General features: G+C 34.4%; 1 protein-coding gene across 1 annotated transcript in view; it reads right to left on the reverse strand.

Annotated features, from left to right (window-relative positions):
- Positions 1-15942, reverse strand: part of LOC125651136 (uncharacterized) — a 96037-nt gene that overhangs the window by 43799 nt on the left and 36296 nt on the right. Inside the window, exons 21-44 of the mRNA XM_056166095.1 lie at positions 15484-15599; positions 13923-14057; positions 11882-11934; positions 8627-8737; positions 8211-8324; positions 8047-8084; positions 7788-7885; positions 7171-7332; positions 6391-6434; positions 6211-6230; positions 5855-5970; positions 5517-5681; positions 5018-5070; positions 4793-4906; positions 4647-4699; positions 4426-4520; positions 4174-4338; positions 2678-2724; positions 2492-2520; positions 2205-2311; positions 1807-1968; positions 1465-1511; positions 1097-1210; positions 837-963 (exon numbers count right to left, since the gene is read on the reverse strand). Of these exons, the coding sequence (XP_056022070.1) occupies positions 837-963; positions 1097-1210; positions 1465-1511; positions 1807-1968; positions 2205-2311; positions 2492-2520; positions 2678-2724; positions 4174-4338; positions 4426-4520; positions 4647-4699; positions 4793-4906; positions 5018-5070; positions 5517-5681; positions 5855-5970; positions 6211-6230; positions 6391-6434; positions 7171-7332; positions 7788-7885; positions 8047-8084; positions 8211-8324; positions 8627-8737; positions 11882-11934; positions 13923-14057; positions 15484-15599 (2285 nt within the window). The remainder of the gene's footprint in view (positions 1-836; positions 964-1096; positions 1211-1464; positions 1512-1806; positions 1969-2204; positions 2312-2491; positions 2521-2677; positions 2725-4173; positions 4339-4425; positions 4521-4646; positions 4700-4792; positions 4907-5017; positions 5071-5516; positions 5682-5854; positions 5971-6210; positions 6231-6390; positions 6435-7170; positions 7333-7787; positions 7886-8046; positions 8085-8210; positions 8325-8626; positions 8738-11881; positions 11935-13922; positions 14058-15483; positions 15600-15942) is intronic.

Raw genomic sequence — 15942 nt, forward strand, 5'->3', positions numbered from 1 at the left:
AATCTCTGGAGCTAACTTCCTTAAACGCATTTGTCCATCACAATGTTTTTGAAAAAATTTATTCAAAGTCATTTACATATAAAGAGTAAATCAATGGTGAGAGATTTGAAATAAGATTATCATGAAAACGTAGCAAGTTGTTGTACTTGAAATACCTTAAATTACAAGACATGTTCTTCATAATAATAAAGTCCTAACAAATCATTACAACTGGATCAAGGCGTGTTCTCTGTTTGTCAAACTGTCAATCATTCAGGACATGTCATAAACACAAGTGTTAGTCTTCAGAACGTGAGGCATAATTACTAACTACTTTGAAGCTGATTAACTTTACTACACAAGATTAATTCAAATGCCTAAATTAAAAAGAATAACGATATTTTCTAAAACGTTGATTGAAATTAAAAAGCATTTTCACAAGTGAAAACACCGGTCGACCTTACTCCTCCTAGGCACCTGATCCCACCTCTGGTATATCCATAGGTTCATGTGTGCCCAACTCTCTATTTTGTATTGCTTATAGGAGTTATGAGATTGATCCCTGTTCGTTATATTCACCTTTCATATATAAGTGTAGGCATGCAATTCACACCAAATCCTGACAAAAGACAAATCGGCCATGATTTTATTACGGTACTGCTAATTTGAAACACTTTGTAGTTGTGATGATTGAAAGTAAAGAAAAGTTCATCCACAGCGTATCATACATACTTCGCAAGGGAGTTCATTTTGCCAATTTGCTCTGATCGCAAAAATGCAGATATTATATTTGCAGATTATTCCCACACGAACACTTATATGATTATACCAATCATAATACTGATAGATATGATCACCTTGATTTTAAGTTTCCGTTAATAGTAACCGGAAGATCGCAGGTGACCAAGCGTTCACATGTGAAAAAGGTTGGGACAGCAAAAGTACCAAATACGATGCTTGATATATTGAGTCTTTGACTGCCCGCTGTAAAGAGAACATTTAATTACATAATATCAATAAAGGAAATCACTTCTTTAGAAAAATCCATTGAGATAATCTGCATACATGTAAATAGTATAACATGTGAATGAGCTTGTCTTTCTTAATCAGAACTTACGCAATCCACAGGTTGCCCCTGATGATGTAATTGGACATCTACAGGCTGTTATATTACCCCGAGAGTAACAAAATCCTCCGTTTTCACATTTTTGTCCTACACAAGGTGACTGCTCTAGAATGTATACAAAACAATGTTACCAAAATGTTCAATTCGGCAATTTTTCGTTGAAGTTAAATATACATTAACTATATCCATTTGATCTGTAAAAATTTTGAATAATTCAACTGAAAATTTGTCTTAAAATGATAAGAAAACAGCAAAAACGTGTTTTGTTTTTAAATTTTAGTCACAAAGTATCTAAATAATAAAGAAATAACAAGGGATAAAATGTCAACATTAACGTTTCTGACATCATTCATATCTACCTGGAACTTGGTATGTAATGTTTAAGCATCTTTTCTCCCCTGGCACGCTACAAAATAAACCATTACGCAACTCAGATTTGTATGTCATTTGTAACAAACTATATATTAATCGTTCCCGTGGGGATCCGGGTTAGAGTAAGTCCTCAGTACATCTTGTATATCGTACGGGGCGACTAAATAGGGCGTTCCTTCGAATGAGATCACAAAAACCGATCAAGACGTTAAACAATATACAATCCACAAAGCTATTAACTGCAAACACTAAATAACATTATGAAACCGTGAATTAATTCGATGTATATGTATGTCATTTGGATTATAAGGTGATTTTTAAAAAATTACCTTGGAAATGAAAGCTCGAAGCAGTACATATCGCTGTTGTTGTGATTTGCTGATGGTGTAATGGCGACATCTGCAGTACAGTTACCTATCACTTTGTCGTTCGTGTTCGAGTGGAAGACGTGTGCAAAATCCGGATTTCCCGATGTTCTTTTTATGTTTGGACTATTTTAGTACAAATAAAAATAAATATTTAAAGAAACGTGTATCTATCTATCTATCTATCTATCTATCTATCTATTTATCTACCTATCTATATATCCCTTTTAAATCTTGTATATAGCAAACAAATGTTACATACATGTATAACTAACTACATTTTGGTGTAAAGATGTTTCGAAAAGGAAACTCTATCACTGAAAAACTAAACATTAGTAGTTTACAGCAAGCAAAGAACGAACCATCCTTTGTGAAGACCAGGAGATATACTAAGTATGATGTGGCAAGTTTTAGTCGGAGTACAGGCAACCTGGGTATTGTTCGGTAAAGTGGGCGTGTCATAGTGGGGCTGCAAATATAAATATGTATGATATCATGCCATAATTGTTATAATATGTTGATATGGAAATCCGGACAAAGAACGATTTTTTATAAATAAGTTAGTAATGACTATTTCAGTAAGATGATGAAGTTGTGTCCAAGTTCCATCAGATTCATATTTATATGCTGAAGTCATTCTAGTACTTACCAGATTCTTATTGACTTTCATTTGTGCTTCTGAAAATCCATATTGAAGGAAATTACATTTAGAATTGAATGTACCGAACTGTTTATATTTCTAAAAAGTTTACACATGTATACATTTAATTCAAAGTTATGTAAATGAGTTCGAATTGTAAATCGACTTCTTGATAGTGAAGAAACTTTTTCTCACCATTACTTGGAACAATAACGTCAACACACTGCTCGTCTGATGTTCGTCTGAAATGATTGTTAACTATCTAATCGTATGTCACATATGCATCAACAGTACTTCTTCACCAATGTATTACTATATCATGGAACTTAGATTGATTCTTCATTTTATCCAATTATTTTCTAGATTTAAGCGAATAAAGATGAAATAAAGATGAAAAACGTTAAAAATAAGAGAGTTTAGAGTCACTGTCGTACTACTGTTTAATTCTACACTAATAATACACACTGCAGTCACGTGATTTCGAAGTTTTGATAACCCCCGAAGATTCCGGTGCAGATGATACATGCACATGTATTCTCTAACGCAATATAATGAGCTAACGAGGGTTGTCAAAGCAATGGATGAAAGAAGTGGAGGCAAGGGCATTGGAGCAGGAACAACTGTGCGACTGCCATTGCACCAATAATTTTGTGCACAGAGAGAGAGAGAGAGAGAGAGAGAGAGAGAGAGAGAGAGAGAGAGAGAGAAAGAGATTTAAGAAATTTGTGATGGCATCTGTATTCATTGGAGCAGCCAATGCATCAGCGATCTTCGATCAGTGGAGCTTCTACGTTTATGCTCTACTATTTACTTTTTGGACGCTTTTGAAGGGCTCCAGAACAATCAAAATTTAGATAATAGTGCTTAAAAATGTTTGAATTGAGAAACTGAAATTGATATGTGCTATTTTGCTGTATTGATATGTGCTATTTTGCTGTATAACAATTGCATGGCAAGTACATTTTAAAACATACATATCAAAATTTGTTTTATTCACTAGTAATAATGCGACATCAAGCTAATGACAAGAAGATATAATATTGCCAAGATAGTAATGGAAATCGAAATAGACTCCGACTACGCCCCTTATCCCGATCCTTACTAATGTTAATACGTTCCGAAGTCCCTTAGCGGTACGATTGTATGGCAGAGATTATGCTTTTTTGTTTTTATAATTTTAGCACAGAAAAGGGACCCTAAAAGTAGGCCAGCTTGGTCGACATTGCTGCGTTGGAAAGCTCACGATCGCATGACCCACCGAAACAACATAGGGTAAAATTTTATGAAACTTCAATTCAACAATAAGTCTGTAGATTCTAAGTCATTATTCTTATATATTCATGTTTCAATACAAAGAATAATAAATTCGCAATGTGTAGATTATAGTTTTCACGACAATTTCTCTTGTTGCTGTCTTACATCATATCGAAAAGCAGTCCCGTTGCAAGTTAACATCAACTAACAAATTCTATCTTGCGAACTGAGGTACGTGTAATACCCTTGTCTTGGAAAGTTTGTTTAAGTCATTCAAAGTTAAAAATCTATCATGATTTTAATTTTCTTCAGCTTAGAGTAGTCTTGCAAGAAATCGGCATTTCACAATGCTATCAAGTTATAAAGGCGTGTATAAAATTTGCGTATAAACGGTGTTCCGGCAGTAACCCCAAACTCTCCTATTGTAAATGCATTACACTTTATCCATGGACATCTGAATACAGACGATGTGAGATCCAATTTGATTCGGCGCTACTGTCACGTGACCGATGTAGGTATTCAAGGAAGTATGCTGATCTTTGTGTAGGGTAGGTGTAGTGACTGTTAAACTTTCATCGTAGTGACCAAAATTAACACTTGGCCTGAAATATAGACAAGAATCTACTTCACATGAACTACAGGCTGAGAAATGAATTATTGTATTTAATACAATTTTTAAAAGTTTCAACCTTGTATTACTGTTTGCTGTTATGGAAAATGGTATATCACATTTTTCGTTCAAATGACAAATGATTTTGTCTGGGATAGCCATGTCTGTCATCATCTGAAATGTGTAAACAGAAAACACAAACTTTTTCTGTACAATCGAACACCCAGAATTTATGTATATCAATCAGTATTATATATCGACAACTTTAGCTTTAATATGATTAAAAATACAAGTACTTACGGCAGTGCTCTGTGTAGCGCTCTGTGGTGTGGGGATCAACGACACTCCTTTTGCTATAAAACAGAGTATAATTTGATTACATGATATTTCCTGATGAATTTTAAAGACATGAATATGTTCCATGAATTGCGAACATCTTTACTTACGAATTTCACAATGTCGTCCAGAAAATCCTAGGACACATCTACATTCTCCAGTTAAAGTGATACTGTCGCAGAAACCACCATTCGCACATTTCACGTTGCTACACGAACTCTTAACTGCACATCATATAATGATAGAATAAGTTGTATATTTATTTACTGTAATATTTATTTACTGCAATATTATCACGCAACACTTTTCTTGAAAGAATGGTAAAGTAGTCTAACCTGTTAATGATGTCACTATCTCCAGGTGAAAGCACCTGGTATCTCCCTCATCACTGAATATAAAATAGAATATGATGAGAAATTTTGCTCATATTGAATGCAATATAACTGACCTCAATGATTACAATGTTGTTCTGCCAATTCAATGCAAAACATAATAATCATAATGATGACTCTAAACAATTTTTAAAAAGTTCGCGCTGGTACCGTAATCCGCTAAATTATATATACCAATATGATATCATATCAAATAAGTGAATACTCCTCAGTCTATCTTATAAGTTGAAAGACATACACGCCATATGCAGATGCTAATGGAATATTGCTACATAAACATGGGAAGTTTACAATGAACAAGCCGAAGTCATCCCATTTATCATAAAATTGAGCTGTCAGTTTACCGTTAACATTATGAATTTGATCAATGTTCTTTATCTTTACATTTTATCCATGTTCAATAAAATATCCATTTTTATATGATAATCTGTAGATTTCATACCCCTGAGGATTATTTATGTCCAAAGTTATGGCTGTGAAACATATTGGTGTTTTTCCAACGTTCTGAATTTGCATGCTGACTTCATTTACACATGGACTGGACTTGCCTGTTTGTTGAAAAATGTATACGGAATCGCCGGGTTTTTTGTTACTCTTTACCAACGGACTACAATGAAATGCATAAAAAAGATTGTGTTTGACTAAAGTTTATTTCAACTGGGAATGTGAACATTTTAAAAAATATCAAAACAGTTCTAATGATCAAATTTCCTTTGAAATTAAGATAATGATTCTTTATTTTCATTTACATAACATCAGAAATTTATGACAAATATTTACCAAGAATTAATTCCGAATCTGTTTGACGTCCATAACATCAGATGGCAGGGCCGGCCAACCTGACATTCCAATCCCGTGTTATTTGGAGGTGTTGGTGGTAAAAAGTGGGCAAGTATCTATAGTCAATGAATCAAATGCAGTTTTCGAAAATTATCAGAATTAAAAATGTTCAGTCCAATTTGAAATATTAGGCAGAAAGTTTTTAATCTCAAGTAGATATTTCCCTTCAGTCTCAAATTTTGATGATAAAATATTCATAGCCCAATTACACATTTATGTACATGTACTATACTATTCTCAAATGTAATTCTTTTTTCTGAATTATTAATAATGTTTTTTGTTTTTTAGAAGTTTACCTGGTTTTTATGTTCAAATCCTATAAAAAAAAATTGCACAAATTCAACAATTATACTTTATGTTAATTTGTTTGAAATTTAAACTGAATAAAAGTGGAGAGAGAAAGAAAGAGAGAAAACGAGAGAGAGAGAGAGAGAGAGAGAGAGAGAGAGAGAGAGAGAGAACAAATAATATATTACCTTCCGTCACCGTAACATTAAAACAAACCTCGTCTGACGTTAACCTAAAACATTAACAAAGTTCAATGTTGAAATTCAATTAAACATGTAATCTTGTCACATTTTTTCATCATATTTCATATTACACTTATTGACAAATTACTAAACTTCGTCAAATCCGTGTATTTTGATATTTGTAGAAATAAAATATAATGGAAAATTGAAAGTTGTCATAATTTCTCGATAAACGCCTTTAAAAGTTTTTGGTACCATATTTTGCCGATAGGAGTGCGATATAGAACTCATATTTTCCGCGGTAAGGAGATTAGTGAAAATCATTATCTTTTAGAGTCGGAAATAAATTGTCCGATGAGCTATAATGCTACTATTTACGTGATGTCAAGTTCGATTATGAATGGTGCTCGAATAGCAAAAACTTCGTTTTCTAAGACACAAAATTTTCCATTCATTAAATGAAAATGATAATAATCATATATTTGTCAAGTATATTTCACAATTGTTTATATTTTTATTGCATGTGACTGACATCTTTAAAAAGGTGATAACATATACATTTTCTTAGGTTATTGTTTAGATTAAACTTTATTCAGAAGAAATCAATAGTTTTTTTCTACTATGAATTCATAATAGTGTTAAGTCACATGAGGGTGGAGTTATCTTACTACTGCATAGACAGTACATAAGGGAATATGAATATATGATGACAAGCGACCAATGTGTACTAAAATGACCATAGCATTACGCTGGTTTTATTAGTTATATCATTAAAAAGTGATTTACCTTTGTTCATTATAAATCTGCACGCACACTTTCTTCTGCCCGGTGGTCTCAGCCTTAATGACTGTTATGGAATGATAAGTCTGTGTACTGTTCGGGTGCTTCTCAATCTTGACTTCTTCAATTGTAACATCAGAGGAAACATACCCTGGTCTTAACTGTGGTCTAAATATTCACGAATCCTAGTTTTAACCCCTGTCAGCTCAGAGTATCTATTCTATCTTTACATAGATATTCGTAAAAAAGAACCAGGAAAAACGTTTTATTCTCATTTCTATTATTACTCAGATACAATGAATACATAATGTAGTGTCTCATTTCTGCGATATTTTCTCCGAATACTTTTAAATGTACTTTATTGATAAGATAAATTGTTGTAAAATTATTAATGGTCGTCGGGCTTTATTTTCGTTATTTCCTGATTTAAATCAGTCACGAATATGAGAAACGATTATCATATTTTAAAAGAATTAAATAAAGTCCTTTCAAACTTATGCTTATTTTTTTCACAATCCACAAAATATTTACCTCACGATATGCATTCAATGCAATTTAACTTTTTCCCGGAAAGACAGCAATTTCAGTTGAATGAATTAGGTTTACAGTATTTAGTAACTTACTCTTTGGCTGGGCTACCCGTTATTATATGCGGAATACGACAAGGCTTAGAAACATAACATGTGATGTTTGTTGGGTAGACAGCGTCTGTGAATTCTCCCTGAAAATGTAAGAATATGTAGTTTTTCATAGTGCGCAGTTCAGATGTAATATAAGTTACAAATTAATGGTTATCACAGATTAATACTATGTTAATTCCCAATATTGAAATGATACAAGACTTATTCATTTACTAAAATTATTTTTTGCCGCTATACTCACTCCATTGTTGTGTAGATCTGTGATATTTTCCGAGGATTCTAATACAAAAAGAAAATAGAAAAAGAAAAACCGAATAAGCAAGATCACATGTTATACAGATAGTAAAATGTGACAGGGACTGTAAGTTAAAATATAAATGTAGATAGTCTGTTTACAACACACACCATGGGTACAATTTGTCCCGCTGTATCCGATCCTACAGAAGCAGATATCCCTAGTCCCTGTTCTGTAGCAGTATGCCCCATTCTGACATTGCGAATCAGCAGACGGACATGGACCTATTCATAAAACATTGACACATACTGAAAGTTCAATGACAAAAGTTGATTGAATAGATGAAAGTTTTCTGTTCACAAACTTTTGATAGTACAGTGTATTAGCAAACTTTTTACTTCCAATACAAGCATTGAAAAAGGTAAAATGACAATGATTTATTCAGAATGTTAATCTTTAACAGAATTAAAAATAGTTTTCTTCACAATCGGAAGCAATATCAAACAAAACAGACAATATCACACAATGTGCTGTTGAAATTCATTTAAAGATTTTATGATGAGTAAAATGTATGATTATATTTTACCTATTCCACAGTTAATGCCAGAGTAACCCTGTTTACAGATGCAAGAATAAGAGGTGCTATTCTTTTGATTACACAATCCTCCATTCAGACACGGATTTGCATCACAGACATCTACATTTGAAAAAAAGATGATGAAATTTCTCGGCAAGAGCTGTTCTTTATCTATTAATCATGGGACCATTGACTTTCCATACAGAATAATAATTACTATCAATAGGTTGTAGTAGCCGAATGGCGGTGTCGCATGAAAACTATTAGCACAGGTAGTGATTGTTCCTTCCTCGTTATTACAAGTGCAAGCTAGCGGTCTTTCGGTTATGATCTTAACAAGAAGCCCATGCGCCTCAACGCTCATCTGAGTAATATTTGCTATGCTGTCCATCAGAAAAAAAAAATAAAAGAGCCTTATCCTCTTTCATAGTACGACAAATTTGACCCCATATTAGGACCACAACCCAGTCCAATGCGGTAGTGACTAAACCGAATTGGAATTCACAAAACACGATGATGCATCAATGTACATTTCGCAAATTCTATGGTGATTAGAATAATCTAGATCTAGTTTGCCAATATAACCTATCATTGGGTCAAATACTGTCTGACGTGTTTCATACTGATTGTTAGGCAGTTCTTGGCACATTTATTACTCCGTAGATATAAGGCTCATGACGGGTGTGACCAATCGACAGGGGATGCTTACTCCTAGACATCTGATCCCACGTCTGGTATATCCAGGGGTCCGTGTTTGCCCAAGTCTTTATTTTGTATTCCTGATAGGAGTTGCCCTACTGGACTTGAGAACAATTCATTTTATGATAAATGATCTCGTACATTAACATGGGAAAATTTAATCCCCTATTGTGACTCCACACTAACTCCCCAGGACAATGATTTGAATAAACTGAGATATATACTACATGAATATGCTGTCATATCACAATATCTACATAGTCTTTGGTAATCAGTTCTTCCAACAGTATGTTGGAATTCGCATTCGAATTATGCTCCTCTATTAGCTGACCTCTTTTTATATTGTCATTAGGCATAATTTATTCAAAAGCTTCTACATGTGAAAGCAAACTTTCTTGTTTTGACCTTTAAGTCGACATTTTGATATCGTATCTATTAATAATACTCATTCGTTCATGAAGTTGAGGTTATTCTGCGTATGATTAGAGACAGGCTACTTAGAAATAAGTTGGTGTTACATGGGTTTCAACAACCTTGTTTAAAGTCAGCATTTTGCAAAGTTTATGGTCGATATGACGATCTACTTCACCAATACAACTTGTCATTGGGTAAAATGCTGTCTGACAAATTTCATACTAATTGAGGACGTTTTTGAGCAATGATTTTGACTACGGATTAATCTGTTTACCCGATCGAGATATAAGATAAATGGTGGGTTTAACCGGTTGACAGGGGGTGCTTAATCCTCCTAGGCACCTGATCCCACTTCTGATACGTCCAGGTACTCTTAATTTTGTATTTCTATAGGATATTGATCACTGTTCTTTATCTTCACCTCTTCATGAAAAGTAAAAATAACGAACAGTGATCAGTCTCATATATCCCATAAAGAATGACAAAATTAAGAGCAGGACAAACACGTACTCCTGAACACGCAAGAGGTGGGATCAGGTGTATAAGAGGAGAATGCACCCCCTGTTAACCGGTCACACTCGCCGTGAGCCCTCTATCTTGATCAGGTATACAGAGTAATCCATAGTCAAAATCAGTATGTAAAGAAAGGTCTAATGATTGGCATGAACCTCGTCAGACAACATTCGATTTAATGACAAGTTGTATTTGCAAATAAGATCATTATAACAACCAGAGAAGTTGCAAAATGCTACTGTTGAGACCCCTGTAACATTAACTTATTTGTCAGTAGCTACATGTATATGTCGATTCGATATATCCATGTGAACCCGAAATAAATGACACCACTTACACATCTGCTTGATACTGGATATTTTATTGAACATAGATATTAATGGCAAACTGACAATTCAATGATACTTCAGCTTCTCCATCGTCCACTTCACGTATTTACGTAGCAATATTCTATTATCACCTGCTTATGGTGTTTACGTCTCTAAACTGATTCGATACACATCAAAGATATTTTGATCATTTTTAATCGAGGCAGGCTGATGACAAATAAGTTGGATGTTATTCGGGTTTCAAAAGTCTCGTTTTAAAGTCAGCATTTGCAAATTCCATGGTCATTATAACGATCTAATTTACAAATAAACTCTACCGTTAGGTTGAAGGCTGCCTGACTTGTCTCACACCAATTATTGGACTGTTCTTTACATACAGATTTTAACTACCGCTTACTCTGTCTGATCAAGATACAGGGCTCATGGCTGATGTGACCACTCATTAGGGGATGCTTACCTCCCCAAGGCACTTGAATCCACCTCTGGTGTGTCCAGGGGTTCGTGTTTTCCCTACTCTTAATTTTGATTTCTTTATAGAAATTATGAGATTGATACCGGTAACTGTTCGTTATCTTGACATTTTCCTTGATATGTCTAATCATGATCCTGTTGGTTTTGAGAGGGATAGTTTTAAAGATGTTCCTCAATGAATTCCCCTAGAAAACTTTGTTCCCTATTGTGGCCCTACCCTACGTCCAGGGCCAGTAACTTGTAATCCCAGCCTACCCCTGGGGGTCATGGTCTCAACAATTTGAATCGCCATTCATTAAGTAAGCTTTCACATCAGTTTTGTCTTTTCTGATGCAGTTGCTCTTCAGCATTTACCATATTATCACTATTTATTAATTGAAATGGATGTGATCTTTTATTTGAACAAGTCTGAGACCCCTTTACCCAAGGATGCTTTACGGCAAAATGTTTGAAATTTGCCTTGCAGTTTGGGAGAAGTAAATTTATAAAGTTTACTGATATACGGACAAACGGACAGACATATCAAATGAACGACGGACAACAGGAAACGACGGACAACAGGTAACCACAAAAACGTTTAAGATCTTATAGCTCAGTCGAGCTAAAAACGGAGATTCCGTATCAAGATGAGGGGTTGGCACAATACAGAGCCCTCATGTTACGGGCCTTAGTGTCATGCATCGATCAAAATCTGTAGCATTTCAAATAAAGATAGTGACGTCGCAACAGGAAATAAAATTATTCGAAAGGGACGTGACACATTATACAAAAAAAGAAATCTAATTACGATTGATGATTATTTTTCAACCGCCTTTTAAAGATTTGCAATTTTTCTTACCTGTTGTGTTTTTTATGACCTCAATTAAATAACACCTTGATTCGCCATATTTCCTGGAAAAAAATATACTTTATTTAATAAGAACAATCATACAGCACCTGAGATACATTCTTTGAGCCTAATGAAAGGTGAAGATAATGAACAGTGATCAATCTCGTAACTTCTATAAGTAATACAAAATAGATAGTTGGGCAAACACGGATCCCTGGACACACTAGAGGTGGGATCAGGTGCCTAAGATTGATTGATTGATTGTATCTTGCTTAACGTCTCGCTCGAGAATTTTTCACTCATATGGAAACGTCACCAAGACCGGTGAAGGGCTTCAAATTTAGGCCTATGCTCGGTGCTTACGGCCATTGAGCAGTGAAGGTTCTTTAGCGTGCCACACCTACTGTGACACAGGGCGTCCGTTTTTAAGGTAATCTCCGAGGACCTGTGACATTCACACCTGATGCCGAGCGTTTGGCGATGGAACTGTCACTACCTGTTTTAACGACTTAGGTCTGTCGCGGCCGGGATTCGAACCCCGGCCTATCGCATGCGGGCCGAACGCTCTAGCCTCTCGGCCACCGTGGCGGTCAGGTGCCTAAGAGGAGTAAGCATCCCATGTCGACCGGTCACACCCGCCGTGAGCCCTATATCCTGACCAGGTAAACGGAATTTTCCGTAGTCAAAATCAGTGTGCCAAAAACGGAGTGAATTTTGTCCACATCAATTTATAGAGCATATCTACTGATTGTCAATTATATTATATGTATATATATATATGATCCTCTTTTCACTGTAATTTTATACCATCACAATTCCTGCCATCAATTTCGTTTTCGTTTTCCTAACGAGGTAATATCTTACATCAACATTGAATTCAAGTCAACGCCGAAGGAGCAAACGGGCGGGAAATGTCTATTTTTAGGCACATTAAATAACGACATGCATTAGTTTTATTTTCAAAGTCCTACAGCGATTTTTCACAGAGATTTAGGGGAACTTTTTAGTTACGATCTTAGCTGGTCAGAATACATTAAGAGCATAGTAAAAAGACCTATCAGCGATTATGTATTCTAAAAAGTTAAAATTCACTAGTTGTAGAATTACGATAAAGCTACTGACAAACAAGTTGATGCTACAGGGGTTTCAACAATCTCGTTTAAAGTCAACAATTCGCAAATTCTATGGTCGTTATAATGATCTAGTTTGCCAATGCAACCTATCATTGGGTCAAATGCTGTAGATATAGGGCTCACGGCGGGTGTAACCGGTCGACAGGGGATGCTTACTCCTCCTAGGCACATGATCCCACCAGGGGTCCGTGTTTGCCCAACTATCTATTTTGTATTGCTTATGGGATTTATGAGATTGATCACTGTTCGTTATCTTCACCTTCATATAAGTACTACATTTACTAGATCATTTCTTGAATACTCTTCTATTGTGCGGGATAGGTGTCCATTACATTATGTGAACAAAACTAGAAAAAATCAACTGCATGAAGAATAACTACGGGATTACCTATGATATAATCACGTTATTCAATATATTTAGAAACAGGTTGAGAGCCAGACAGATGAAGAGTTGCAAAACTAAGCACAATGTCTCAAATCTCTTTGCAAGTTTCCACATATCCAAGACTCGTCTATTGGGGTCAATTTTTTGCTGAAGAGATTCAGACTCCGAATGATCTGCCCTGTGGATTGACTGACGTACCATCGTGTAAGATAAATGGGAGTATATACCTTTGGTGTGGGTTTGGACTGAGCTCCACATGACGATGTAGAAACAAGTGAACATTACACGGTCGAGATCAGGCATGAAACAGCTAAAGAGAAGCTGTTTTAATTCACTTGGAGAATGTGTTTTTGAAAATTACTTCACAAAATTGTTTTCTTCCAACATTTAAAATGAAGCAATTGTTATTACAAATCAATTCTCATAATGAATATATGAAATATTTTCTACATATGTATTCATTATAATGAAACATACATTTTAATTGCTATAATTTCTTGATCCCTAACTTATATATAAAAGCTTTGGTTACCATGATTTAAGACAGACTTGATGGTTCCCTTCTGAATTGATATCCGTAAAGACGACATCTGTTAAGCATTTGTTTTTCAATGATTCAGTTGGAAACGCCTTGCCTCCATGCGCAGTCGTCACAAGAACTTGTTCACTAATAAAGGTAGAAATGGGTCTTTATGATTTTTTTAGACCAAAGAAATGTAATTAGTCTTACCACCATTGTTAAATTATTTTCTCTGCACAACCTTAGAAAGCTGAAATTCATATATAAACCACGATCTGCACAACATGGCAAAATTGTGAAACAGAGACCAATTCTTCTTTTCATGAAATATGTCTGTTGATTTTAAAAATACTTGACATATCGTTTTAGAGCTCTTGTTTTACTGTACTTTATTTACATGTAACACTCGATTTAACTTATCAAATAACATGATTAAGCACTTCAATGCCAGATAAACACACACACATTAATACACACACACACACGTATGTATGTATGTGTGTGTGTGTGTGTGTGTGTGTGTGTGTGTGTGTGTGTGTGTGTGTAATACAAGATATACACTGAATATAACTGGATGCCACACCTTTCCTTCTCATGACCAACAAGAACGGAAATTACTGAATTTATATGGTAATACTCCAATGTCATACATCATTGATCAGACATTTAATTTAATTTATGGTTGACGATTGAATGTATCTATGGAGTTTTCGGGATACATTAATTATAAATTCCTCTGTTCGTTAAAGTGACTGATTCACAATTTTTGAAAAAACATTGTTTTCATTTTTGAAGTTAAACATTAAAAATATAACTGATTTAATGGTGACAGCCAAACTTTTGACCTTCTGAACACAAGAATAAAAGCAGTATTTTAGTCTTAATATGAGTTATGTAAACAGAGACTCGAGTTTTTTCATGTAAATAAACAAATCAGTGAAATGTTAAATTTGTAATATAAAGCATCTTAATTTTGCATACTCACAAACTTTAACTTTTAGATGATACATTTTACCCAAAGAATACTTGAAATGTGAAAGATATAATAATAAAACTTAGATCGATATCCATTTCTTTTGATAATTTCGTAAACAATAACATACTGCAATCTTTGTTTACAAAACAAATAATGTACTCTCTAAAATGACCTTCTGTGATAATGTATAACTTCAAATTTTATGTGAAATCTTTTAAACACATTAGACAGTAGATTTTGATTATTTTTAAAAAAGTGAAAAACAAAATTTTGAGGAAAATCGTGAATCAGTCCCATTAAGGTGATATCTATATTTGTGGATTGTCCCATTGTTTTCATTGAAAGGATTTTCCATCCGATTCAATGATTCATCAATAGCAACTTCATTCATACATATTTTTGATAACACGCATGTCGTTATGAAGAAGCAATATAAACATCTGGAAATCGAATCTGTAAAAACAAATCTGCCTTCGTATTTTGTAAGTGAAATTAAACAATTCGAATTTTAACACTGTATTTCAAGTTAGTTGAGAAATTTTTAATGTGTCTTTTATGAAAACGCTAGTAATGATATATAGCAAGAAAATATTATACCATTTCGTCGCATCGGTATCGTTGATCCTGGTATACACAACGATATGACAATAGCTCCCTGGTATACATGAAAATTTGGTATTTTTCTCTGGAGTAGGTGGTATAAATTCCCATGCCTGAAAAGAAGTGCAAATAACAGTATGCGCTTTGAATAACATTTGTATAATAATTGCATTGCATAATTAAAATCCGGAAAAAGAACTATGTCATAACGTCTCTATTTGCCTCAGAAATGAATAGTCTGTGCATTTCCTTCAAACCTTCTAAGTATTCTTTATGTAAGAACCCAGATGCAACGCGTTTGTTATCCTCAAATGGACTAAAATGACCTAGCATAAGAATTATGACATCAAAAATATTTCCCACCAGACTTTTAAAATTAGAAAACATTGAGCAAAGCCTTGAACAGATTTCATATCTGTGTCATATATTTATCTTTCTTGTACACGCAAGCTATTG

Source organism: Ostrea edulis, chromosome 5, assembly GCF_947568905.1.
Source record: "Ostrea edulis chromosome 5, xbOstEdul1.1, whole genome shotgun sequence".
Taxonomy (NCBI): domain Eukaryota; kingdom Metazoa; phylum Mollusca; class Bivalvia; order Ostreida; family Ostreidae; genus Ostrea; species Ostrea edulis.